Below are 27460 nucleotides of genomic sequence, written 5' to 3' on the forward strand. Positions count from 1 at the left end.
GCTGCTGAAGAGGGGGCTGGGAGAAGCTGGCTGATTGAAACCAGCTGTTGATCCTTGGGCTCTGCGATCTTTGGACTCTGCCCTGGAGCAGGCTCACACCCCACTCTAAGCCACAACAAACCAGCACAGGTTGCCTGGGCTCCTCTGCCCTCTGTGGCTCCCCAGACTCCTCTGAAACAAAAGATTAAAGAAGGATCCTCATCCAGCAGCAGGACACAGCCGTCCAACCTTGCCTGCTACTGCCCAGGAAAAGCCAGGAGGAAGAGGCCACCAAACAACCCAGTCCTCTCCCCTGTCCCTTGATCTTCTCATCGCCAGCATCTGGAGACCCAATGGCCCAAGCCCACTGGTGCTGCTACCCCTGGCTTGTTCTCCTCTGTGGTATGTGCACCCGGCCTCTCCTGGCAGACAGCTCTGAACTTTCGCCCCAGGCACAGAAAAGTTTGGAGTCAGGGCTAGGACCCCAGGTTATCTCTTTTCTCTTTGTCCCGGTGCCTTGAAGAAAAGTCCTCCTACAGGGCTTTTATGACTTGGATCAAGTCTAGTTTGGCACCTTTTCACTCTGTGCCAAATTAGTGCAGCATTCATTGGGTTGGTGACTTTTTAAAAACGACTGCAGTAAGGGCCTTGCAGAAGGGAGACAGGTAGGGCATATACACAGACTGCTAGAGATTTAGAACCACTTAGGACTAGAGGACTTGCTGCCCAGAAAGTTGCTGAAAGGAACGAATCCTTGAAGGTCCAGGGATGGAGAATTCTTGCTAAACTGTCAGTTTAGCAAGAATTTAGGGTAGGCCAGGGTAATCAGGTGTCAAGGGCAGCAGATAGGAAATCTGATCCACTCTTGAAGGTGATCAGATATTGAAGGGTGGGGGGATCTTTCCAAACAGACATAGCAGAATTCTTGCTAATACAATCAAGGCCTGGCAGGACAGGGCAGGTAAAAGGTCAGTAGTGCTGAGGCCTTGTCAAGAGAAGAGATCAATGAGAGAATATTACATCACATCTATGGTGCCCTGTTTGTTTCCAACCAGGTACCCAGTTCAGCTTCCCACCCCTATCCCGGGTCCTGGGGAAATCTTTCTTTGTTCTCTGCCAGTAGTACCTGCTCATTAATTCAGCATCCAGTGAATGAATATCTCCTTGGTACCACCCCTGTGATAGAGAGAGAGTGATAGATCCTGGTGTTCAGAGGAAAGTGGACTGGCTAGGTTCCACTTCTTACGTTGGCAACTTAGCACTGTTATTTTGCTTGCCCACTTCCTACGTTGGCAACTTAGCACTGTCATTTTGCTTAAGAGCTGCTCCTACAGAACTGGGGGGTTGTTTTCTTAGATTAACAGCATTGTTCCGCTCCTACAGAACTGGGGGGTTGTTTTCTTAGATTAACAGCATTGTTCCTTTGAGTTTATGAGGCCGTGTCATGATGTTACAGCCCAGCTACTTTCCTCATATTTGTCAAGCCACTTATAAGATAGAAGGATGGCATCTCCCTGTACTCAGTCCTCCACGGCCTCCAGGGAAGTATCTGCCCTAAGTCTCAAGAGGTGGAAAGAGGGACTCTAAGAAGTCATTGGACTTTCACGTCAGGAAGCGTCTCTAATCCAGGCCTCCTTTACATAGCCCCAGAGCTAAGAGAGATAGCCTAGTGCCTGACACACAGTAGGCACTTAAAAACATGTTCAGTGAATATTAGGGTGTTTTGGAGCCTGTCCTGGAATCACTCTGTATACCAGGGTGGCCTTGAACTCACAGAGATCCGTCTGCCTCTGACTCCCCAGTGCTGGGATGAAAGGTCTGTGCTGCTGCTGTCCCGCCACCACCACCACTCCCCCTCCACCCAGCATGGGGTAGGGTACTTTCTTAGCATCATACCAAATTTGGTACAGAGTCCAAGCTGGAAATTAGGTCTCTATGGTCCTTTTGTGGTACTCCCTTTCCAGGACCACTTCCTCTGCTTGATGGAAAGGGAACACCTATTTCTTTGGTGGTGCTAAGGACTAAAACTGGGGAGTTTGTAATTTTTTTGAAGTATGCAAATGCTTCGTCCCTGAGCCACACTGCCAATGCCACCCTCTTCTCTCTCCTTAATGTCTTGGGTTCAAATCTCCATCTAACCACTGATTTACTGTGGCAAAACTTGAACAAATTATGAAACCTACCTGGACCTTGGTATCTTCCATTATAGAAAACAAATAATTATACATTTCTCATGGAGTTGTCACAAATATTAGAGGAGATACAGTTGTAGCCAGTTGACAATGGGACTGCATTCTGGGAAATATACCATTAAGCAATTTTTTGTTACATGACAACCTGGAATATACTTTTAAAAAACTCAAGTGGCTATAATAGCATTAGACTATAATATGGGGTCATTGTTACATGCGTAGCCCTTGGTTGACCACAACTGACCTCAATAGTGTCATGTGGCACATGATTTGCAGCAGTTACGTTGCTGAGCTCATTTGTATTTTGTTCTGTATTACCTTTTGATAATAGAGGCTCTCATGGAGTCCAGGCTGCCTGCAAACTTGCAACATAGCCAAAGATAATCTTGAATTCCTGCCCCTGCCTCCCCTGCGTTGGTAATACAGGCATGCAGTGTTATGCTCACTTGTAAATTACTGAATTCCATATCTGGCACACAGTAGGTGTTCTTTAAATGTTTATTCACCTCTCCCCACCAGGTGATGATGTTGGACTAGGAGGGATTGCTGTCTTGTATTTAACCAGAGCCTAGAATAGTAAGCAGAGACTGGGATTGTAAGAAAGGCTATAAGTGACCCTTGAATTTAAATAGATCGTCCGCATACAACATGAAAGTGGAGGTGATTATTTATCAAGGCCCTCTGGGGCATTTCAAAGAAAATTTAATTTAAAATTTTAGTTTATTCAATTTTCCCACTTTACTAGACCCTGAAAAGACACAATTAGATTAGAAGAAAAAAAATGATATAATGAATACAAACCCATCCAAAAGTAGCAATCACTTGTCAGTGAGCATAACCCAGGGTGCTATCCAGCTCAGTCTCATTTCCCAGGAAATATGATTATTTTTAGTCTCAACTAGAGCTGGCCAGCGTGGTGTGTTTCAAAGCATACATACGGCTCCTGCAGGCTAAGGGAAGATGTCCCTTCACTCTGTGAGAGCTCTTTGGTCCCCGAATAACCCTATGTTCGTCTCCTACTCCCTAGCAAGTGCCTGGAGTTACCCACAACCTGGAGACCTTGGAAGAGAAGACGTGAGAAACTGTTCAACCAACCCTCCGGTAAGGCCTTGGCCCCACCCCACATGCCCTGCCCATCCTTCATTTTCTCCATCCCCTATTGGCCCAGTTGCTAGCCTCTCCTACAGGCTTTCTTCTCATGTCTGCACTCTGGGGCCCCGGCTTCTTATCATTAGCAGCGGCTCAGGTATCTAACATAGCCAGTACGGGCGCTCCACTCCTCAGATCCACTGATTTCCACAGCTTGTTGGTTTCTGCCCTGGCCTGGGGCTCGGAAGCTTCCACGAGGCGGGAGGCAGAGGGTGGATGATGAGAGAGACCGCTAACTGGTCTAATTTAACTGAGGCTAGGCAGAAACAAGGAAGGAAATGGAAGGAATGAATACAGAAATTCTAGAGCAGTGGTTCTTAATCTGTGGGTCGTAGGAACTGAGATACTACTCAGTAGCAAAATTACAGTTACGAAGTAGCAATGAAAATGTATGGTTGTGGGTTCCTGAGACCATCAGAAAATATTTGTTTTCTAATGGGCACGACCCACAGGTTGAGAACCGATGTCCTGGAGGGAAACTGAAAGAAGCAGAAAAGGATCAAGGGAGGAACCCAGTGAACTAGAAGCTCCAGCTGAAAGGCAAAAGAGGGAGGCCGAGGTTGGCAAATGGGAGCCAAAGGCAAGAAAGTGGTTGTCCCCACAACTACAGGGGGTAAAGAAGTCTGGGCAGGGGTGGGCTCCAAAGAATGAGGAAGTGGGTGAGCTCCAGCAGTAGGCTGAGCCACAGGGTAAACACGGAGAACATCTGTATGTAATAGCAACCTTATAGGACCACTATGGCCAGCAAGCAGATGTGTAAGCCACAGCATTTTCATATTCCAACAAATCTAGATTTCTTGTTGAGGATAAGGCAAAGAAAACAAACAAACGAGAAAAAACACGGTTTTCATTCAAAAGATAAAAGTCCCTCTAAAGAAATATCTGGCTTGAAGAGAACTTTCTGGGAGATGTCATAAATGCTGGGGTACTCATTCACTCTCCAGTACTATTTGGGGTCAACAGACAACTACTGGAAAAGTAGAGTTGCTTGATGTGAAGCAGGACACTTGATTTCATTTACATTTCAGGTGCTAATAGTTTGGTATTAAAGTGTGCCCCAAGCAGTTCATGGAATATACTAATATTAATATACGGTCCCTTGGGGAGGAGCTTGGTCCTGCCTCAGCTTGATATGCCATGCTTTGTTGATTCCCATGGGATGCCTTACCCCTATCTGAATAGAGATGGTGGAGGAGTGGATGGGGGAGGAGGAGGGAGGTGGGAGGGTGGGAGGGGGAGAGGGTGGGAGGGGAAATTGTGGTTGGTATGTAAAAGAAATTAAAAAATGGTGAAAAGGGAAAAAATATCCCTTGCTTAACTGAAAGTCAAATCTAACCAGATAGGTGTCCTGTACTTTTGCTCATTGAATCTGGCAACTGTACTCTCAAGATATTCCCAAAGGGACTGCCCATACCTGGCCTGGGACCAGAGATGAAACCCCTATAAGTTTTCATCCACATATCTAGTGAGTGGACATTTCAGTTCCTTAATTGTCACAAATGGTCTTTCTTCAATCTCTAAAATACTTCCATCTCTACCTAGCTTAATTTACAAGAACAAATACTCTCAGCAGCCACCCCATCTCCCCTCACCTCTGTTTTTTTTCTTTTTGAGAAAGGCTCTCACTGTATAGAACAGACTGTCCTTGGACTCACAGAGATCCACCTGCCTCTGCCTCAGCCACCACACATGGCTGAGCCCATCATTCTTTTTGTTTGTTTGTTTTGTTGTTGTTTGTTTGTTTTTCTAGACAGGGTTTCTCTGTGTAGCCCTGGGCTGTCCTGGAACTCTCTCTGTAGACCAGGCTGGACTCACACAGATCCACCTGCCTCTGCCTCCCAAATGCTGGGATTAAAGGCATGCACCACTACTACCATTTGGCCTCCCCAAGACTCTTAAATATGGTCTAAAAACCCCTAAACTCACCCTCAGGAGAAGCTGTGGGCTCCTCTAGAGGCAGTCCTGGGTATCATTTTCTTTAAGCAATGCATATATTTGGGTGTCTCCCTGTTATCTGTCAGTACCTGCCAGTTACTGCAGTCAATACAACAATACGGCTCGCAGCCCTCCGCCAGCAGATTAAGGCCTGGAATCTCACTGCCTACATCGTCCCAGACACAGATGCACACATGGTAAGGACCAGCTCTGTTCTCGTTTGCCTTTTCCTTTTCCTTCTTCTATACTTGGGCCCGAACAAGAGGCTAGCAAGAGTTGAAAGCATTTCACAGTGAAAAGAATGAAAATGGAAAGCTCACGTACACTAGTTAAAGGCAACTGAAAGAACAAACCTCTTGTCGTTGGAAGAAAAGCAGGGCCAATTTTCCTCTAGAAATGACATTATAACCGTGCGCGCGCACACACACACACACACACACACACACACACACACACACACACACACACAATGTTTAAAATTAAAACAACTTCAGAAGAGATTTTGACCACTTCCCAGATGACAGCTCCAGAAAGAATGTTTGGAGTATCACTGTAAATAAACCTGGAAGAATTCTAAGCTCCCTCCTAATCCAGGCTATCTCAGACCCTGCTGAGTGGAGCAGTGAAATGACCCAGGGTGCTAGACTATACAAGTGTGGGAAGAGGAAAGAGGAGACAGAAAACAAGGTGACTGTCTATATAAGACCTACTTTCCCCCAAATGGCAGTGCTGCCTGTCCAGCCCACCTTTTCCCACTGGTAGCTCAGCCTCTACTTCATCTAGCTCCTCACATCAAGCCAGCTAGAAGAAAAGGCATGTTCAAAGTCAATGTATCTGCTTCATTTAATTTCTGACCTGCTGGGATGCTGAAGAAGTTTGACTAAGTATCAGAGCTTCTTTTAGCAAAAATGACAACGATATATCTTCAAGGATGAGAAGCAACATAAAGTCATCTCCTGGTATCTACAGTCCAAAAGAATGATGTTTCAACTCCCTTATATAAAATGACATAGTGTTTGCATATAATCTATTCATAACCTTCTATATGTGTTAAATCATCTCTAGAAGGCTTATAATGCTTAATACAATTCAAATACTATATAAATGTTACCATACTGTTTTACTTAGGGAATAATGACAATTAACAGCATATACCAAATGCCATCCCAATTTTCTCTGATATTTTTGACCAAGGACAAGTTAATACGAGTTGCAAATATAGAATTCACGAATATGGATGCCTAACTGGCCAATAGTGTATAAAGCTCAGTGCAAACGTTATTAATGAAGTACCCAATACAGTGTACTAGACTCTGGAGGAAGAAATGATATTTGAAGGGAATAGCAAAAGGCATGGCCCAAGACAATACTGAATTTGCATTATGACCATGGTGGTAAACATTGCAGAGCAATCTGATGTAACCAGTCCAGTGCTCCACTGTGGGCTTGACACCCCAAGAGACAGTTTTTGCAAAGTAAAGAAGAGAGTGTGCTGAAGGAGTTACAGAGGCTTTCTTGGGAAGAAATGCCAGGTGTGGCAAGACAGGAAGAACCCAAAACATAGTTGGGACCTTCTGCTTGGCATCTGACTCCATGAAGAAAGTTAATGACGGTGTTGTTGATTTCCTAGAGTGAGTATATTGGCAAACATGATGAGAGGCGAGCATGGATCTCAGGCTTCACAGGCTCTGCAGGTAACAGCCATTCCCCTCTCTCATTGGTAGACCTGAGCTGATCATAGAACACCTGCTATGGCCAGTTCCTTAGCAACCAGGACCAAAGGCTGGTGTTCATTCTTCCCACTCCCATGAACCCAGCATGTTGCCCAGGTCAAATATCTCATACCCCATGGCCACACTTGTGCATAGGAGCTGGCCCTCCTGTCTTCCTTCCCACACTTTGTTTCCTCTGCCACACTCAGGCTCAGCACAGTGTTCCTTGGACCTGGTTTCTGAAGCAATTTCTACTTCCACATCTATTGACAAGAAACTTGCTCTTCCTTTTACATAATAGCTCATTGGGGGATAAGGTTTTATTTTATAGGATCTTTTCACAGACAACATCACACCATAAATACCGAGGCCCTGTTTGATGTCTCCATTCCTGAAGGGCCTTCCTGTCCTGATCCTGCCCCCTTCAATACAGACAGCTTCCTTTGTTGCTCCTCACGCATTCCTTCCTGAGCCTCAAGTGGCTCTGCCTCCCCAGTTGCGAGCCTTTATTCTCTCTACCACAGTTGTATTTGTCTCCCCCCCCCCATCCTCAGATAGGTACCTAGTTTGCCATCTTTATCAGCCCACATTTTTAGACTGGCAGGAGCCAACTTGATTCTTTTCCTACTAAAAGTTCCAAAGGCCCTCTACAGGGACCTACATCACAAAACAGAGCTGGTTTGCTGGAGGAGCTCTCTCTGTAGGTTTCCCCCAAGTGTGCCCTTAACATCTCCTATCTCTTCCAACGGAGGAGACAAACTCATACTAGAGACCCTTGTGACAGAGCGAGTACTACACTACACACTCAACAAAGTCACACCCCTCCCTTTTACCTTCATTCTCACCTCTAGACTGCTCTGCTTTGCTCTGCTGTAGGTACTGCTGTGGTGACCATGGGGAAGGCAGCCGTCTGGACAGACAGTCGTTACTGGACTCAGGCTGAGAGGCAGATGGACTGCAACTGGGAACTCCACAAGGAAGGTAGATGGGTTTGTCCCCTAGACTAGGTTTGGGGAAATTCAGGTGAGTGGCTGTCTGCAAGGCCATGATTGGTCTCAGTTGGACATTCAGGAAATAGGAGGGCATCTCTGATCTTTAAGACAGATATAAAGAACACAGGCAGCAGGACTGTCACAGACAAAAGTCTGGCTATAGGGTCTGATGCTGTTCTAGGAAGTGACTTTTGTGTTCCCTCCCATCTTTTAGTTAGCATTTCTTCCATTGTCACCTGGATCCTCGCTGAAGTCCCTGCCGGAGGTCATGTGGGCTTCGACCCCTTCCTCTTCTCTGTTGGTATGTTTTACTCTCAGTCTCTGGATTTGTTTGAGCTGCTAAGGAGGGTGGCTCTGGCTCCTGGGAGGTACACAAATATATGTGCTTAGAAAGAGGGGCAATATGGCCACAGGGTATCTTGAAGTTGTGACTGTAGAAATATTTTACAACATTGTGTAATTAAAATATGCTAAAAGAATGAATAAAAGCTTTACAAAATATGCAGAAAGCCAACCTAGAAGACTTGGAATAATTAAGATCCAGTGGGTAAGTAGGTCTACGTGTTCTTGACCCCAGAGTCATGCCTGGGTCCTGGGACACCAACAATTATGGTACTTGAGATCTCTTTAAAAACATTTTCTGGAAGGTAGCTTATAAGTGTCAAAAGTGTAGAGAGGGCTTTTGAACAAAACAGGGTCCCATAGAATACAGTTCCCTAAATTCTGGCGCCCCAGACAGCTGGACAGTCTAAACCATCAAGGATAGACTTCATGAATATGCATCAAAGAGTTCCTACTTCCAAACTAACTTCTTTGTTAACTTATCCAAAGCCCTGAACATCACTCTTCCTCTGAATGGTGACATCAGTTCCTAATAAAAATTGTTTGTACCTCAGAGGGACTGCCCCAATCACTGACACTTTAAAATGACCTGATTAGGGCCAGGGGTATAGTGAAATGGTAGAATACTTGCCTGGTATCCACAAGGTCCCAGGTTCAGTCCCTAGTGCTGGCCTGGGGGTGGGGCAGAGAAAGGCAAGATTAGCTAGTTGACAGTGGACAGCTTCAAGGTGGGAGTAAGACAATTAGATTTGGAAAACGGAAAGAGACAAATGGAAGACACGCTGTGAAGAAGAGATACGTTTTTCAGAGGACCATTGCCTAGAGCAGGCTTTGGGCACCTGGAGCCATAGTAGCCAAACAAAGGCAAGGCTGCAGGATTTTGCCTGGGTCAGTTTTCTGTGAGTTACAAATGGACAAGGGGCAAGTGACTCCTTCCTGTCTCTGCAGATTCCTGGGAGAAATATAATCTGGAATTCCAAGACTCCAACAGACGCCTGGTATCCATTCCAACCAACCTTGTGGACCTGGCATGGGGGTCAGAGAGGCCCCCAGTGCCAAGTCAGCCCATTTATTTCCTGCCAAAAGAATTTACAGGTGATTCCATAAGCCTATTGTCCTTACCAATCTGTACAAACAAGGATCCCTCCCAGCATGGGTCCCCAGGGCTGCTGCCTGTTTTTTCTCCCTGAAAATGTCATTAACCAAGGCAACAAAGTAATGGTTGACAAACTAGCTGAGATGCTTGGTTAAAATGTAGAATGTCTTTGTCTCTGTCTCCTCACAGAGTTCAAAGGTTCCTAAACTATTTTTAGAAAATACTGAAATGAACAGCATTAGAATTTGAAGAAAGAGACAGCAGAAAGGGAGGAAAAACAAGAGAGTTGAAGAAAGTTCAACAACAACAAACCTTTCTTTTAAAAAAATGTTTCAGGTTTGGTTTTTTGTTTGTTGGGTTTTGGTTTTTTGAGGCATCAGTTGTTATTTTTGTTTTATGTGTATGGATGCTTTGCCTGTGTGTTGTCTGTGTATCCCATGCATACAACGCTTATGGAGTTCAGGAAAGGGTGTCAGATCCCCTGGGACTGGAGTTACTGATGGTTGTGAGTTACCCTGTGGATGCTAGGAATCGAACCCACATCATCTAGAAGAGCAATCAATATTTTTACTGTTGAGCCTTCTTCACTTATCATCCCACTCTACCCACACCCAAATTACTTTCTTAAGAGGGAAGGCCCATGTTCTTAGCTGTTTATCTGGTATTGGAAACTGGTTGAGTCATTTGGTCCTTTACTTCTGGTTCTACTCCAGTGAGGAATTTAGATTTAAGACATGACTGACTTCGACAGAAGTCAGTGACTAAGTTCAATGTCACTCTGTGGCACAGAAGAGGGTTCGGGTTTTGGCTGGACCACAAAAGAAGGTTAATTGACCCAGAAAATTCTAACATCTGTAACCATGACCTCATTGGCACTATCTTAATCTGATATAAAAGATCAGTTTGCATTATGGTTCTTTTAAACAATAACTAATCCTGATCAGGGTAGGGGACCTATTACAAATCAGGGTCTTGGTCACTGACTGCTTTCACCTCCCTGGAAATTATGAATGGGCCAGCAGAGTTGCATTTCTTGTCACATTGAGCAATCTGAGACGCCCCTTTCCACATACAAGTCTACATATTATTTCTGACTTAGAAAGGGGCCAAGAAAACAGGGGGAGGGAGGTGATTTCAAAATTGTGGCTATGATGAAACAAGTAGAAACAGTGTCCAATTTCTGTGTTCCAGTGTCACTTGAGTGTACCCTGACTAGTTTTTAAAGAGACTGGCTATCTATGAGCATTTGATCTTAAAAAGCACTCACCTTCCTCAGATATCAAAGGCCACCATGGTGCCAGGGAAATGTGAGGATAAAAGGGTTTTGAAAGAATGACTACCAGGGATTGGGACAGAATTCACGTGGATTTTGTCACTTCCCATGAGCTAGGAGATGCTGAGGATCACTAATCTTCAAGGAGAAGGGAGTCAGAGTTAAGCTTCAAGACTAGACAAAAGTGAATTTTCCTTATTTCCATTACCAAATAAACGCTAAGATCATGGGCCTTCTCTTTTAAGAAATTGTATTGAGGGGAAGCAGAGTGGTATGATTCTGAAGAGCGCTCAACAGTAAGAGTACTGGTTGCACTTCTAGAGGATGTGGGTTCGATTCCCAGCACTCACATGGCAACTCACAACCATCTGTAACTCCAGTCCCAGGGGGTCTGACACCCGTTTCCGGACTCCATAAGTGCCATATGCATGTGACACACAGACAACATGCAGGCAAAGCATCCACACACACACACAGCAGACATGGTTATCATCTGGGTCATTCAAAGTCCTAGCTTTGACACCCAGAGTGACACTACTCTGTCCCTACATGGCTGAGGGCTTTTTTCCTCCATGTGTAGTTTTTAAAGGTATCGTGGGGAGGCAAAGGCAAAGAATGGCAGGGGGAAAGTTAGCCACTCACACATCAGACCATTTGGGTGACTTTGTTTTCTCAAAAGGAATCATATTCACACATCTTTCTTTTTGTGAGTTATAAGTTGCTGGTGTTTTCTGTTTTGTTTTGTTTTGGAGACAGGGTCTTACTCTGTAACCTAGGCTGACATTAAACTTCCTATATTGCCTAAACTGGCCTCAAACTCATGGTGACCCCCTCCTGTTTCAGCCTCCCAAGTTTTAGGAGTAGAGTCATGAGCCACAATACCAAGTAATACTCATGAATTTTAATCATAATTTTAAGTGAAAGGAATCACATCTTATAAGATTCCATTTATATGAAACACCCAGCATTGGCAAATCCATGGAGATAGAAAATAGATTAGTGATTTCCTGGGATTGGAAGGAGAGGAAATGGGGAGTGATTCCTTAATGGGTATAAGGTTTCCTTTGGAGATGATGAAAATGTTTTAGAATTAGATACCGGCAATGGTTGCACAATACTATGAATGTACTGAAAGCCAGCTGAATTGTGTACTTTACAAAGGCTAAAATGATAAATTTTATATTATGTCTGTTATATCAGAATAAAATAAACCTAAAAAGTATATATACCCAAAGTTTTTGGTTCTAGTTGAGTATTTTTACCCATTTGCATAAAGTTTTTTAATAACATTAAGTTATCATTCTGTATCTGGGCCCAAGCAGGAGTCTTGACGCTCATAACATTCTGGCAGTTTTTTTCCCTAGTGCTGTCTAGAGACTTTATATGCCTCGGAGGAGGCAGAAATAGGAGATGAAATCTGAACTCCTGGAAACCAGATACATGCATTCTAAAAAGGACAGTACTGGAAAAAGTTTGAAGACCACCTAGAAGACTGAAAATGCTCATAGGAGAGCTTAGTATTTGAACAGATTAGGACCGTGGGCCAGGCCCATCACACAGACATGAGTTCAAATCTCAGCTCTACCCCTTCAGCTCTGAAACTCTGGGCAAGTGATTTACCTCTCTGAAGCCTCGCTTTCCTTGTCTGCAAAATGGAGTCTGTAAGAATTAAAACAATGCACAACAAGTCCAATATCTATGGCTCCTTGAGTGCTGGAGTTGCTGCAGGGCAAGTTAAACACAATCCCAGTCCTCTCCCCCTTTGCCCTTCTACAGCAACTCTTCCATTCCTTTCTTTATGCTTACTGACAGGGCAAAAGAAGCAGTGTGAGATTCAGCAAATGTCCTTCTACAGCTTTAGAAATGTCAATCCATTTGATCTTTGTAGCAATCCTATTGAGGTAGATACTACCATTACGACTCACCCTCATCTAACAGATGTGCAGAACAACACACAGAGGTGTCAAGTAACTTGCCCAAGATCACACCTAGTTACTAATAGGAAGATGATTACTGGAGCCCCCATCTGAACCCAAGGCCCACATCATTAATAATGCAAGTGCTTGAAGATAGAATTCTACTGCTTTTGGAAGCATAGAAAGCTTAAGTAGTTCAGTCATGGAGCATTTGCCCAGTGTTTAAGGCCATTGGTTCCATCTCCTCCACCAGAAGTAAAGGAAAACTACTACCCTTCGGGAGTTTCCCAGGAGTTCTGTACCAAAGACAAAGTGTGTCACTCAGACTTTTTTGGGGGGGATTCCTTTGCTTCTAGGGAGCACTTGGCAAGAAAAAGTATCCACCATTCGAAGCTCTATGAAGAACCATACCATGGCTCCAACTGGTCTCCTTCTATCAGCACTTGACGAGACAGCCTGTGAGTGGGGATTTATGAATGCAAGGGGGTCCTATAGTGTCAAGTGTCCTGAGTGGGGATTTATGAATGCAAGGGGGTCCTATAGTGTCAATTGTCCTGGGTGGGGGTTTATAAATGCAAGGGGGTCCTATAGTGTCAAGTGTCCTGAGAGGGGATTTATGAATGCAAGGGGGTCCTATAGTGTCAAGTGTCCTGAGTGGGGATTTATGAATGCAAGGGGTCCTATAGTGTCAAGTGTCCTGGGCCTGGGTGGGGATTTATGAATGCAAGGGAGTCCTATAGTGTCAAGTGTCCTGGGTGGGGGTTTATGAATGCAAGGGGGTCCTATAGTGTCAAGTGTCCTGGGTGGGGGTTTATGAATGCAAGGGGGTCCTATAGTGTCAAGTGTCCTGGGTCTTGCAGCATGTAGCTCATCCTGAAATAACATATTCACCAACTGCTATGAGCTGCATGGTCATGGCCCATGGGAGCTCAGTGGGATTAGAAAGTAGCTGCTCAGGGCGGCAAAATAAGGAGGTCGGGGAGCTCCAAGCAAGTGGGGCAAGGCCACAGGCCGTTCAAGAAATGGACTGACCAGAAAAACACAGTGATTCTGTCTCCTTAGGGAGAAGGCCCGCAAAGCCACCAGCAGCCCTGGCTGTCATCCAGGCCACTCAAAGTCCCAGCTTTGACACCAAGAGTAACCCTACTTTGTCCCCATATGGATGAGGGCTTTCTGCTCAGTCCCTGCTCGTATGGCTGGGCTTCAGACATTTGGAGGATGCACACCAATACTGTGTGCTGAATGTCACCTATCTACATTTTATTGGGAGACATCCATAGCTTTCTTCAGAGTCTCAAAGATCCCTAAGAAGATTGAGAAGCAACCAGAGGCAAATACCACAAGTAATCTTGAGGCCAAAGCAAATGAGGGGGGTCATAGGTGTCAGAAATGCCTGTCCCCAAGCAGAATGGCCTCAAAGCAAATGAGGGGGCATGGGTGTCAGAAATGCCTGTCCCCAAGCAGAATGGCCTCAAAAAGTCTCATCAATTCTTTTTTCAGGGCTCTTCAACCTTCGCAGTAGTGACATCCCCTACAACCCCTTCTTCTACTCCTACACGCTGCTCACGGATTCTTCTATCAGGTACAGCTTCTCCTTGGCTCACTGTTGTGAATTTCTCCCAACTCACTCTATCCAGTACCACTGACCTCACAACCTTCAGGTACTCATGCCTTTGGGTGCCTGCCGCAGCAGATTTCTCTAGGCGACTTCCCAATGGCTGTTCTTAACCCCTTGACTTTTGGTTCTCTATGCTGGCTTCCTGTGACTTTTGGAATCAAAAGACCGGCGTATGCCTCTGGTTCCTTGTGTTATCCTTAGAAGGTAGGTACTCAGGACCCTCACTGTCTTCCCTCTCCACTAGGCTGTTTGTCAACAAGAGTCGCTTTAGTCTCGAGACCCTGCAGTACCTGAATACAAGCTGTACATCACCCATGTGTGTGCAGCTTGAGGACTACAGTCAAATTCGTGACAGTGTGAAGGCTTATGCCTCGGGCAATGTAAAAATCTTGATTGGGCTCAGCTATACAACGTATGGGCTCTATGAAGTGATACCCAAGGTAGGTTTGCCAGTCACTGAGCATCTTCTGCTCCAGGCGTGACAACTGTCCACATAAAATGGGGTCCCTCAGCCATTGGGCCAGCTAGTCAGTCAACAAATGTGCCCCGTACACCCTTGTAGGCCTCGCTAAGAGAAGACTGAGGAAGAGGAGGGGGAGGAGGAGGAGGCAGGGGTATCTGTCCATAGAGCCTGTACAGCTACAGAAGCTAGACAAAATACAGCCTGGTCTAGAAGAAGCTTTAGAATCAGCTGAACCTGTTACTGACTGGAGCTCTTTTCCTAAAAGGCCGTGCAGTGACCTTTGATAAATGGCTCATTCAGTCTAGATCTCTGTCTCTTCTAAATAGCAGTGGAGCTGAGCACTTACAGGAGTTGCTGTGTGAGTTACAGGAGTTAGTTCTTGTGAAGTCCAGTGGCTGACGTAGTACATCCTTGGGATTTGGAAACTGCTCTGAGACATACAAGACACTCATGCTGCTAGAACTGCCTGTCGACTGTGGCATGCCAGGCCTCACTGCTGGTACTAGGACAATATTCATCAAGGAAACTGGTGTTCGGGGGACGAGGAAAGACCTGATAGCTAGAAAGTAACCAAAGGAGAGGGCATGGCGGTGAAAGAGCAGCGAGGCTCACAGTCTCGGCCCAGCTGGGTCCTCTCTGTACTTTGTAAACACTGCTCATCCTGGATGGTGCTTCTAGTCCATCTTTTGGCCTGTGCTTCCAACAGGAGAAATTGGTGACACAGACCTATTCCCCAGTAATGGTAATGAAGGCTGTGAAGAACAGCAAGGAACAGGCCCTCCTGAAGGCCAGCCACGTAAGTCCCCAAAGTCCCCATGGCATGGCCTTTTGGGAGGTCTGATGGGTTAACCTTCCAGAGAGAAGCCTGAAGAAGACTCTCAGCGAAAACAAGGAGCATACAACAAATATCTATATTTATATCCATACAGATGAATAAATGCTTAGATGTGGTGATGTGCACTGCTTTGAACACTGCCTGTGTTAAACCAGTAACGATTTCCTGCCAGACAAGAGGACAGTTTACTTTTTAGAATATTCTTTTTTTTGAGACAGGGTTTCTCTGTATTGTTTTGGAGGCTGTACTGGAACTCGCTCTGTAGACCAGGCTGGCCTCGAACTCACAGAGATCCACCTGCCTCTGCCTCCCAAGTGCTGGGATTAAAGGCATGCACCACCAATACCTGGCTTCTTCTTCCTCTTCCTCTTCCTCTTCCTCTTCCTCTTCCTCTTCCTCTTCCTCCTCCTCTTCCTCCTCCTCCTCCTCCTCCTTCTCCTCTTCTTCTTCTTCTTCTTCTTCTTCTTCTTCTTCTTCTTCTTCTTCTTCTTCTTCTTCTTCTTCTTCTTCTTCTTCTTAGGATAGTCTTAACATTAGGATAAAAGACCTCATTTTGAAAGAATTTTTCTTAAGAAAATAGCATACAGTACAGTAGAGAAAATATAAGATTCCCCATGTCCCCATTACCAAGCTTCCACAGTCATCAAGCCATACCCAAAGCTGTTTCATCTGTAAACACCTCCTCCCATGCATGACCCTCCCCTCCCAACCCTTGCTGCTGGATTATTTTAAAACAAATCCCACATATCCTATCATTTCTGCCAGCAGCGCTTCAGTAACTATTTTTAAAGATAAGAAGGCTTTTAAAACCACGAGCATACTCTGATTAGATATAAACATTAACGAGAATCCTTTGCTATCCAGTAGCTAGTAAAATTGTCATATTTTTAGAGCGCTCAATCCCAGGGCAGCTATCTCTTCTTCCCTGACGGAGGAGGCAGTCACTCTGGCTCACTTTTAGTCACCATTGTGCTTTCTACCTCAGGTGCGGGATGCTGTGGTTGTGATCCAGTACTTGGTCTGGTTGGAGAAGAACGTGCCCAAAGGCACGGTGGATGAGTTTTCTGGGGCAGAACACATTGATGAGTTGCGACGGTACTGGATTTATTATCTTTCTGGTGCGCGTGCTGGGGGTGGGGAGGTGGGGACTGGATGGAAGCAAGTTGTAATTAGTCCCTTAGGAGGAAGAAAGATCCTGCTTGCATTTGGAAGTGAGATTGACAAGTTCGTGGGTGGTCTGGAAGCTGTGCAGGGGGTGTTGCAAGACATTCCCCAGCCCTGCTGAAAGCGGGACAACCCAACAGCACCCCCTAGCGACTGCCTCAGACGCAGTTTAAAGACTGACTGGGGGTGGGGGTGGGGGCGCTGGAGCTCTTGGGAGCTTCCGGTTGGGAGAATGCTTCCTGAGGTAGCTTGTGGTACAAGACATAGCACATGGATAGGATGGTTTTCAGATACAGGGAACTACCTTTCCTCTCTCCCACAAGTAAAATGGAGGCAGAGGGCCAAGAATTAGTAACCAGGATCTATTCTTCTCTGTACTTGAGTGCTCCCTCTACGGTGACAGGCCAGAAGAGCTGGGGGAGATGGGGCTTGGAGAGGGAGATGGAGTCAGGCTTGGGTGAAAGCAGCTGGGCCTTCATTTGCTGTGTAAGATATCTCAGTCACAGCTTACTCTCTGGACCATTCTCTGATCATTCCTTACTTTGCCCTGCCTAGGAATGCAAACTTCTCCTCTGGACCCAGTTTTGAAACCATCTCTGCTAGTGGCCTGAATGCTGCCCTGGCCCATTACAGGTACTTCAGAACAAAGAATTTTCTAGAGTACTCGTGAGCAGGGGTCATGGTTGTGAGTACTGGGTTGGGAAGGGAATGCTCTGAGCTTTGGGTCAACATTTAGGGTCTGGGGCCTTCGGAACTGTGGGTGGTCAAGGAAGGAACTACTTTGCTGTTTGGAATCTCCTTATTAAAAATAAAAGGCCAGATTGTGGCTTTTGTCCCTAAAAGGCTAGGATTTGGGGAGTGCTTGGTTGCTGGGGTCTTTAAGGTTTAAGGAAAGCATAGATGCTGTTAGAAGCTTTCTTTCTTTTTGTGAATTATTTCTGTTATCCCTTTGTCTGAGATAGTTTTACTGTTTTGTTTTGAGACAAGTTCTCATGTAGTCCAGGCTAGCCTCAAACTCACTATGTAGTCAAGATTGGGTCTTATCTCCTGATGTTCCTGCCTCTACCTCTTAAGTGCTGGGTTACAGGTATGCACCACCACACCTAGCTTGAGACGGATTTTGCTTTGTAGCTTAGACTGGCCAGGAATTTGTGTCCCTCCTGGGTGGCCTTTGCAAATGCAGGCATGACTACCACCCACATAAGACCCTACACGGAGATAGGCCTGTCCACTTAACCTCAGTCAACTATAGTAAGTTCAGAACATGTTAGTCCAGATGCTTGGTTCCATAGGAAAAAAACCACGGTAGGCCTACCTGATAAAATTTGGAGGGCCAAGTTAACCAGATGCATCAGGTTGGCCTGGACGTGGTAGAAAGGGGGATCAGATGCCCTCCAGAGGAAGACCTAGCATTCTGAGAATTCCCTTCTCTGGTACCTCCTCCCAAGCCTTGCCCATGGGAGCTAGAGAGTGGCACAGTAGATATACCTCAGTCCTCTAAAATATTCTTCTCCAGCCCTACCCTTGAAGTCCCTTTCTTCCTATGCCCTTGCTCCTTGGGACCCTCTTGGATACATCAAGAAGTTAGAGAGAAAGAGCGCGTAGGTCCAGCACCTCTCTGCTCTGCTGCGGGCCTCTTGCCCCTTGTTGGCTTGTTCTTTTGTGATCAGAGATGACTGAACCAAGTAGACTCCGTGACTCTTGGCTCCTTCCTGGGGGACCAAGGTCTTGCTTGGCCACATGCAGGATAAACAGAAGTGTGCTGAGGACAGTAGCTGCAGTCAGAGCCAAGAGCTTTCCCGAGGTCCTTTGGGAGATAGTTATTTCCCCAGAGCAGAGAGCCTGAAGGCTAGCTCCCAAGTGGGAAGGGTGTTATGTTTCTCCTTGTGTCTGCCCTGTTTTCCCAGTTCAGGGTTCAGATTCTCCCTTCTCAGAGTTCATTCTCATTTCCAGCCCGACCAAGGATCTGCACCGCAAGCTGTCTACAGATGAGATGTACCTGGTGGATTCTGGAGGGCAATACTGGTATGTCCACCCCATCATGCCTTGACCTAGCTCTCAGCTCATACATTCTGGGCTTCCAGTGGCTGGCTAAAGCCGGCTTTACTGGATCATAGGTCTTCATTTGATTAAAGCACAGACCTGCATTGAAGAAGCCCTAAGCAGCCTCCTCGTGTTTCCACTAGGGGTGCCTGCACAGTAGAAAACACACAGAGATCAGAATAATGGGGGCACTCATGCAGCACCTGTGTGGGAATTAGGAAAAGACTCCACTTGCTTAAGTAATTTTTTCAAGTCTGCAAATTCTTTACACAGATCTGCCTGGCTGCACAAACACGAACACCCATTTTCTCACCCACTCATGCAAGCCCCAGACACAGCCCACATCAGAGCCATCAGACCATTCCCTGTGGCAAGATAAGTGGCCCTGTGAGGCTGGAGATGGAGGCAGATGAAAGAAGTAACCCTTTAGATGTCATTCTCTTGTACAGTGTCAACTAAACAGTCCGATGTGACAGTCATACTGAATAAGCTAACTGTATTCCTTCGAACTGTGTGGCCAGTCATTCAGTTTCTTTGGGTTTCAATCCTGTGGAAAGGGTGAATGCACTAAGGACAGAGGCTCTTGCTCATAGCACACCTCTTGGGGAGCAGGCTTGCCGTGTGCTCCGTTTAGCAGCCTGTACTTGCCACTTGTTTGATGTTGTGTGAACTTGAGATGGCCGCAGAGAAAGAGGAAGTGAATTTGTGGGGGCATGTCGGGTCAGCGCATGCTCAGAAAAGGGTAAGGTAGGGAAATAGTCACCTCACTTCCTCTTCTCCCCTGAGGAAGAAGTTCCCCCACGCCCCATGACCTACTCTCGAGAACCCCCAGAGCCCTGGAATGGGCATGCTTAGTGCCAGCCTGGGGGAACCACTACAGCTAGTGATTGTGAGTTGAACCTGCTAGCTCTGGCTTCACTTCAGTGGAATTCTAAGCCATGCTCATAGCAAAGAGCATCTTATGAGGAGTCAGCATTTTCTCCAGCCTGGCTTTACCAAATCTTGGTGAGGGACATGACCTCACAGTCTAATGACTTCAGTCGTCCCATCTTTAATAAGAAGGCCTGCTCTGCTGTAATCTGGGGAGCTGCAGAAGTGTCCTATAGATGGTAAATGACAGCAATTTTGGGAGCATTAGGATAATGTCACTTCTCTGAAACTCAGTCTCCCCATCTGTAATTTATAAGAAAGAAAGATAGACAATGCCCTGAACATAGCAACTTTTACCATCAAGAACTCTGCTATGTCTCTTTGGTGCATTGATGCTGAGGTAGGATTCTGATGGTGGTACCTATCCTCCCTCCCTCCCTACTCCCTCCCAACCATCCATCTTTCTTTCTGTAATGACCTCACTGTGTAACACAAGCTGACTTTTCCATCCCAATCTTCCTACCTCAACCTCCTGCGTGCTAGGGTTACAAGCATGCACCACCACGCCTGGTTCTCTATCTTTCTTTTGTTTCCTACCATGCCCTGTTCAAGCCAGTCACTCAAACCCCAGGAGAAAAAAGTAGAAAACACAGGAAGCACATGGCTCTGGCCCCTCCTCCTGAGTGCTCAGTAGAGTTGGATGTGTTAGTTCCCTTTTTCCACAGGGATGGGACCACAGATATCACCAGAACAGTGCATTGGGGCACCCCTACTGCCTTCCAAAAGGTAAGTACTAGACCCCAATATCTCCTTCAGTTTCTCCCAAGTGATCACTTCATCAAGAGCCCTTTCAGATTGAGGGAGTAAAGCAGACCCAGAGAGGTTATGTAATTTGCCCAAGGTCACACAACAAGTACCAAGAAAGCCAGTGCAAAGTCAAGCCACCACCAAGACCTCAGGCCATCCATATCCTCTTGTCATGTCACTCCATGAGAGCACAGACATTGGCCACCTGTGTGCTCATTCTGCACTCTACAGAAGGGAGGGAAAATCGTCTCTAGTGGAAGAAAATGGCATAGGACCTCTCTAGAGGAGCTCAGCTAGAGTACAACCTGGGACACTGTCTGGAGCCAGTGGGCCAGGGAGCTGCTTACCTGCAGCCAGCAAGCTGGGAACAGAGAGGAGAAGTCCTGTTATGCAGGCCTCCAGGAGCTCATAGTCTAGCATGTTGAGGAGTCTGTTTCTTCAGAGCTCCAGATGGCAAGCCAGTGCGGGAGTGTAGGGGAAAGGAAGTGACCACATGGCTACTAGTAGTGACCAGAACAGGTCCCCATTGTCCGTCTCTCTCCCCCAACCAGAGCCTGCCCTGCCACATTATCAGGCCCAACCCAAACTTCAGGCCTTAAGAAAACTAAAGGAAGTTGCTAAGGCATGGTAGTACTTACCGGGGAGGTGGAGACAGGAAGATTGACTGTTCAAAGTCAACCTTGGCTACATAGAAAATTGAGAGTCTACCTATGAGGGATACAGGAGTAACCAGACTAACTTTGCTTGAGTATTTGCTCATTGCCTTATACTCAGTGTCATTCTACCCCATCTTACAACTTAAGGAATCAGGTACCATTAGCATCTATTAAAAATGAGAAAAGCAAGATAGAAAGAGGTAAGAGAGATCTGGGTGTGATGGCACATGCCTTTAATTCCAGGGACAGACTCAGGCAGTTTTCTGAGTTCAATGCCAGCCCAGTCTACAGAATGAGTTCCAGAATAGCCAGAGCTAAACAGAACCCCTGTCTCAAATAAAAAGAGAGAGAAGGAAGAGAGAGAGAGAGAGAGAGAGAGAGAGAGAGAGAGAGAGAGAGAGAGAGAGAGAGAGAGAGGTGAAAGAGTCTGTGAGTAGTCAAGCCAGGATTCTAGAACTTGAGATGAAAAAGACCTGCTGCCACCCACTCAGTCACTATGCTCTACAAGCCTGTCTTCAGCACATGACAATGACCCCTGTACATCAGCCTAAGAGAAAGAAACACATGGAGTTGGCCCCAGCTTTGGGAACACCTCCCTTATCCACCTTCCTTTGATCATCTTCCAAAACCTGAGTGACTACACATGAGAATATCTCCTGTTCCCGGGCCTGGGCCTCCATCCCCATCTGCTCCCAGACCAAGCAGCTGGAAGCTCCCTGGCTCCTCCTCATGTCCTCTGCATCATCTCTTCCTCATCTCCTTACCAGGAGGCATACACACGTGTGCTAATGGGAAACATCGATCTGTCCAGACTCATCTTTCCTGCTTCGACATCAGGTAGACTTCAGAAACCAGACTCGGCCCAGCCCCCCCCCCCAGGCTGATTTTATGGGATTCAGATTTCTATCCTGGGAGGCTATGAACATCCCATTCTCCTCACATAAATGAGACAATCCAGCCAAGAGAGAGGACTTGTCCAGGGTCCTACATAGGGTTAGTGGGAGTGTTGGGCTTAGCAACCAGGTCTCCTGCCTCTTAATCCAGTGCTGTCACTCAGGCAGGGAGGTCAGTGTGAGCTTCAGAAGTCATATATAATTCTTGGAGGAAGTGATTGTCAAAGTTATATGGCCTAATTCATGAGGAGGCATTTTAGTAGACTCATCAATGCATGTCATGAGTCCAATGTATAGAGTGCAAGAGATAGTGGGGAATCAGTCTGGGCTTCTCAGGAAACATTTACTAGCATCATTCATCAGGCCTTCTCCATCCCACTCCAGTGTCCTCTCAAGAGCCCTTTTCCTCAGGTACCACCCCAGGAGTTGAATAGGAAAGGCCAAGGTGGACAGTCTATGGTTCACCCAGTGGACCAGGAGCAATTTCTTTTCCCTCTCAGGAAGAGTGGTGGAAGCTTTTGCTCGAAGAGCCTTGTGGGAAGTTGGACTCAATTATGGTCATGGGACAGGCCATGGCATTGGCAATTTCCTCTGTGTGCATGAGTGTAAGTATCTTCTCAGCTATACTTGTTTGATGCTCTCCTATGAGATAGAACCTTCCATAGCATGGAAATTATCAGCCCACAGAGAAGCATGACCCACCCAAGGTCACCAGATGGTGGGAATGATGCTCCAAGGGCTAAATAAAGAATATTGGCTGTGGGCATTCCAGAGAGAGAACCAACGCCTGCTGGTGTATGCCAGTTCCACATATGACAAGTGCTTCTAGATATACCTAGGGATCCTCCTTCCAGTTACCTGTCCTCCTCCAGAACCTGCTCACTTCCAAGCTGGTGACACATAGAGCTGAAACCCTGCTTGTATCTTTCTTCACAGGGCCAGTGGGATTCCAGTCTAACAACATTGCCATGGCCAAGGGCATGTTCACTTCCATTGGTATGGCTCTTGAGTCCTTCCACCCCACTACTCCATCCCAGAGTGAAGCTATCTGGAGAATACGCACCCATCTTTAGGGATCATGTTGGGTTAGGGTTAGCCACAGCTCTATCACCCACTGCTCTTTCCTAAATCTAGACCCAGATGGTAATCACACCCCTACTCCAAGCTCCCTCTGCCCATACCCTCTTTTTCTTGTTTTAGACCATCTTACATAGCACAAGCTGTCCTTGAACTCATTAATATAGCCGAAGATGGCCTTAAGTTCCTCATCAATCTCCTACTTCCACATCTCCAGTCCTGAGATTGCAAGCATGTGCTACCACTCCTGGATTTTCACAACTCTCTTTTTGTCCTTGGGAAATGGTTTTCAGGTGTACACCCAGACTATGATGTTCATCAAATGCTGGGACAATGGCACCCATGGAGATTGGGGCCCTAAGTGGGATCTTCAGTCTTTCCTGCTAGACTACAAAGGAGGGAGAATGAGGCCAAGTTATACCCGAGAGGATCTGAGGCCTGGCATCTAACAAGTTGTGGGGCTGACAGAGCCAAAGCCACAGGCAACCGGGCTGCCAGGCCCAGCAGTTACTTGAAGATTGGTGCAGGCAACCTGGGTATGGGCCCCTCTTACTTATTGCTTAATGTCATTAGCATTTCTGTGTGTATCTCTCAGAACCTGGATACTACCAGGATGGGGAGTTTGGAATCCGTCTGGAAGATGTGGTCCTTGTGGTAGAAGCAAAGACCAAGGTAATGTTCCGTGGGCTAGACACATATGGACAGCATGGCTCTGACTTTGGGTGAATGGGAATGAGGAAAGCCAAAGGAGAAGGGCATTTGATGTACAAGCATGACTTTATCTGAAGCCTATTTCTCAGGTTGCACACTGGAATTATCTGGGAATCCGTTTTTTTTTTCTTTTTAAATATCAGTGCCAGGCCCCACTCCAGATCAAGTGAATCAGCATCCCTGCTCCAAATCTATGGTTCTTGGTGCACATAATAATCACCAGGGGAGCTTGTTAGAACTAAGGATTTGATATTATAGCAGCCAACAAGATGAAATACCTGGATATAAACTTAAAAGACTTACACAGAGAAACTCTGCAAAGGGACATAAAAAAGATTAACGTAAATGGTGCTCTCTGGGAAGAAGCCACGATATTATCAACATGCCATTCTCCCTAAATTAATCTCTAAATTCAAGACAACCTCAATTTCAATGTTAAGTGGATAGTTTTTGTGACTTCACCAACAATCGCAATGTTTATTTGTGAAAATAAACATGCAAAATAGCTAGGTAGCTAGGGGAAAAAACTAGCCCTATTCAATCCTACTATAAACTACCCAACAAAACAAGTTGGAGCTGGAGATGAAACAGACAGCAGGGATAATGAAACGAAACAGCCAGTCCAGAAATAAACCCCTAATTCACATAAACACAGGGAGTTAGCTGGTGTTTCACCACAGGAGGGAAGAGAGAAATCACTCCACAAATAGGCAAGGGAATAAACGATTAATCATTGTGGGGAGTAAACCGAATGCCATCACTGTTATAGTAAATAAAATCCCAAATGGACCAAAGAGGTTTTGTTATCATATATTCATTGCGTTAAATCAGGGGTATCACGTACCTTGATTGTATCCATATACCCCTTACCCACTCTCGGCTTCCTCCTGCTTGCTGCCAGATGAACTGAAATTTCATGGTGAACAATGGAACCACTGAGGCATAGGAGAAAGCCTATAGGAATTTGTTTATAATCCTGTATAGAAAAGACCTTTCTTGCTTTTTTTTTCTTTTTTGGTTTTTCAAGACAGGATTTCTCTGTATTGTTTTGGAGGCTGTCCTGGAACTAGCTCTGTAGACCAGGCTGGCCTCAAACTCACAGAGGTCCCCCTGCCTCTGCCTCCCAAGTGCTGGGATTAAAGACGTGTGCCACCAACGCCCGGCTACTTTAGACTCTTATACATCCCTTTAAAAGTGAGGTAGATTTTAGGGCTGGAGAAATGACTTAGCAATTAAGAGTATTTGCTGCTACTGTAGAACGCTCAGGTTCAATTCCCAGCATGCACACAGAAGCTCATAACCATCTGGAACTCTAGTTCCTGGGGATCTTATACGCTCTTCTGGCACCTGTGGGCACTGGGATATGACTCAGTTATTGCCCTAGGTTCAGTCCTCAGTATGTAATTTACTGGACCTGGTGGCACTTTCTTGTCATCCTACTATTCAAGAGTTAGAGGCAGAAGGATCAAAAGTTCAAGGTCAGATTCGGCTATATAGTGAGTTTGAAGACAGCCTAGGCAATGGAAGACCCTATCTAGAGGGGGTAGATAGATATCAAATAACATTTATAAATTATTTAAACACAGGTTCCAAGGCCTTGTCCTAGAGATTCTACTTCCTGTGGGTCTCGGAAGTGGTCCCTGCAGCCCAAATATTTAATGTAGTCCCTACACATTGTTGATGCCCACGCTGTGAGAATCAACATGAGTGTAATCTAAACTCCAGGAATCAGAAAGGAATCAACGAAATAGGGTGCGGAGTAGTAGACAAGAGGACTGGCCAAGAGAACAGACTCTGGAAGGCTCAAACCTAGCTGCAGTGCCCGGAGCTGACAAGGATCTGATCCCTGCACTCCTGACTTCCGAGTGCAGTGCCCCTTGCTACCTTCAGCCAGTTTCTCAGCCTCCCTCATTTCTTTGCTTTCTCACCTTCCCTATGGACTTTCAGTACCCAGGGGCCTACCTGACTTTTGAAGTGGTGTCCTTTGTGCCCTATGACCGAAACCTCATCGATGTCAGCCTGCTGTCCCCGGAGCAGGTGAGTGTCTTTAGTGCTTCCTGCTCTTCAGGCAGCTCACTTCCAACCACCCTCGGCTCTCTCTTGCTTCTAATCTCCCTACTCCAGGGACTTCTGCCCTTGACCGGGAAGATCCACATCGTGGCACCTTAGGTCCTCGTTGGGAGCATATGTTCCAAGCTTGTCAGAGATCACAAAGCTTCTAGGACTTTCTAGTCAGACCATCATGCCCCAACTCTGTAAGCTCCTAGGAACTCTGAGACAGGGCTTCTGAGCTGAGCTCCGCTACAAAAAGGCACAGAAGGATATGCAGTTCCTTCCCCACTCTGGGCCCCAGCCCCCTCTTTTGTAAAATGGAGATAACTACTCTCCTTTTCATTCCTGTGCCAGGCAGCAACCTCCTCTCCATGAGTATCACTGCATTAGTAAGCAACCGCCACGGAGCACTGTCTCTGGAAAGCCCCAGAAAATAGCCGAGATCTGAAACTGGCTGGGACCCTGGTCCACAATGAAGCTAGAGTACCATAGCAGGGGGCTAGATGGTACCAAGGCCTCATCTCTTGGCGGCTTAGCTCAAACCCACTTCCCTTTGCAGCTCCAGTACCTGAATCGCTACTACCAGACCATTCGTGAGAAAATTGGCCCAGAACTGCAGCGTCGCCAGCTGCTGGAGGAGTTCGAATGGCTGGAGCAGCACACAAAACCCCTGTCAGCCATGGCTCCGATTACCACTTCCTTGACCTCTGTGTGGGTAGCCTTCCCTCTGGCCATCCTCAGCTGGAGTAGCTAGAGTCCCCCGATGCCACTGACTGTTCACTTCGGTTTGGAATTCATTCGCTCTTGCTTAGCTGCCCTCCCTCGGTGCCATCCATGTCCCAAGAGCCCCTGCTGACCCATCACCTTGAAGTTACTGTCATAAGCTTCTTCCAGAGCCAGACCCCAGGCAGCACATTCTACCTTCTCGAAGTTGTGCATGCCTCATCATGGACACCCACTCCTGGGACCTGGGATAGCAGAGCCACATAGCCTGCAACAGTGAGTCCCTGTCTCCCAAAGTAAAGGATCCTATGGGCTAATGCTCCTATTCATAAGGCTCCATAGCCCAGTGGGCCCCATCCTATCCCCACCTGTGGGAGAGGACCAGAGCTGTTCCCACCCATACTGACTCCAGACTTTTTAGGGCTGCCTCTGGTCACCCTTATTTACCCCCAGGCCCACAGTGGCCTCCTGGCTATAGACTATAGTGTTGAAGGAATATGGGTGACTCAAGCCTGCCTGCTGTCCCTGTAGAAGGAGGTGGCTGGGTATTCTCGTTGCAGACTATCCCTCTAGCAGTGGGGACAATGTAGATGGCGTCTGTGGCCTGGAACTGGAGACCTCAGCCAGGAACACGCATCAGTCCCCACACGCTAACCCGCAGTTCCTAACCCACCAATGCGCTCCTTGACGAGTAACCACATAGGGAGTTATGACATAGGACTTTGTTAGGAGAGACTGGCAAAGGTGTTCTGAGAGGTGGGGCTAACCCGGGCAGCCACACTATCCCAGACTCCTCTGCTCTCTGGGAGCGTGTTAATCTTCTAAGATGTGGCCACCATGACAATGCTATTAAAACCTCCGTGTCTTTGAAGTACTGTTAACCTTGTGTGGGCAGACTCTGATTTCCCCATTTTATAGACAGGAAAACTGACTTTCAGACAGTGGCCTGCCTGAAGAGACTC

The 27460-nt window shown here is 46.4% G+C and overlaps 1 protein-coding gene across 1 annotated transcript; it reads left to right on the top strand.

The window, feature by feature from the left end:
* Positions 1-27379, top strand: Xpnpep2 (X-prolyl aminopeptidase 2). Its single transcript, XM_005076847.4, has 21 exons — positions 1-381; positions 3199-3272; positions 5342-5452; positions 6886-6949; positions 7844-7948; positions 8174-8260; positions 9250-9396; positions 12943-13044; positions 14087-14168; positions 14449-14644; positions 15374-15463; positions 16488-16597; positions 17222-17299; positions 18620-18691; positions 20305-20365; positions 21810-21879; positions 22436-22540; positions 22872-22931; positions 23608-23684; positions 25671-25760; positions 26335-27379. Exons 1-21 carry the CDS (start codon positions 333-335, stop codon positions 26527-26529), a joined length of 2025 nt encoding a protein of 674 aa, XP_005076904.1. The 5' UTR covers positions 1-332; the 3' UTR covers positions 26530-27379.
* Positions 27380-27460: the final 81 nt, after the last annotated feature.

The sequence above is a fragment of the Mesocricetus auratus genome, unplaced genomic scaffold, assembly GCF_017639785.1.
Source record: "Mesocricetus auratus isolate SY011 unplaced genomic scaffold, BCM_Maur_2.0 Super-Scaffold_100003, whole genome shotgun sequence".
Classification (NCBI taxonomy): domain Eukaryota; kingdom Metazoa; phylum Chordata; class Mammalia; order Rodentia; family Cricetidae; genus Mesocricetus; species Mesocricetus auratus.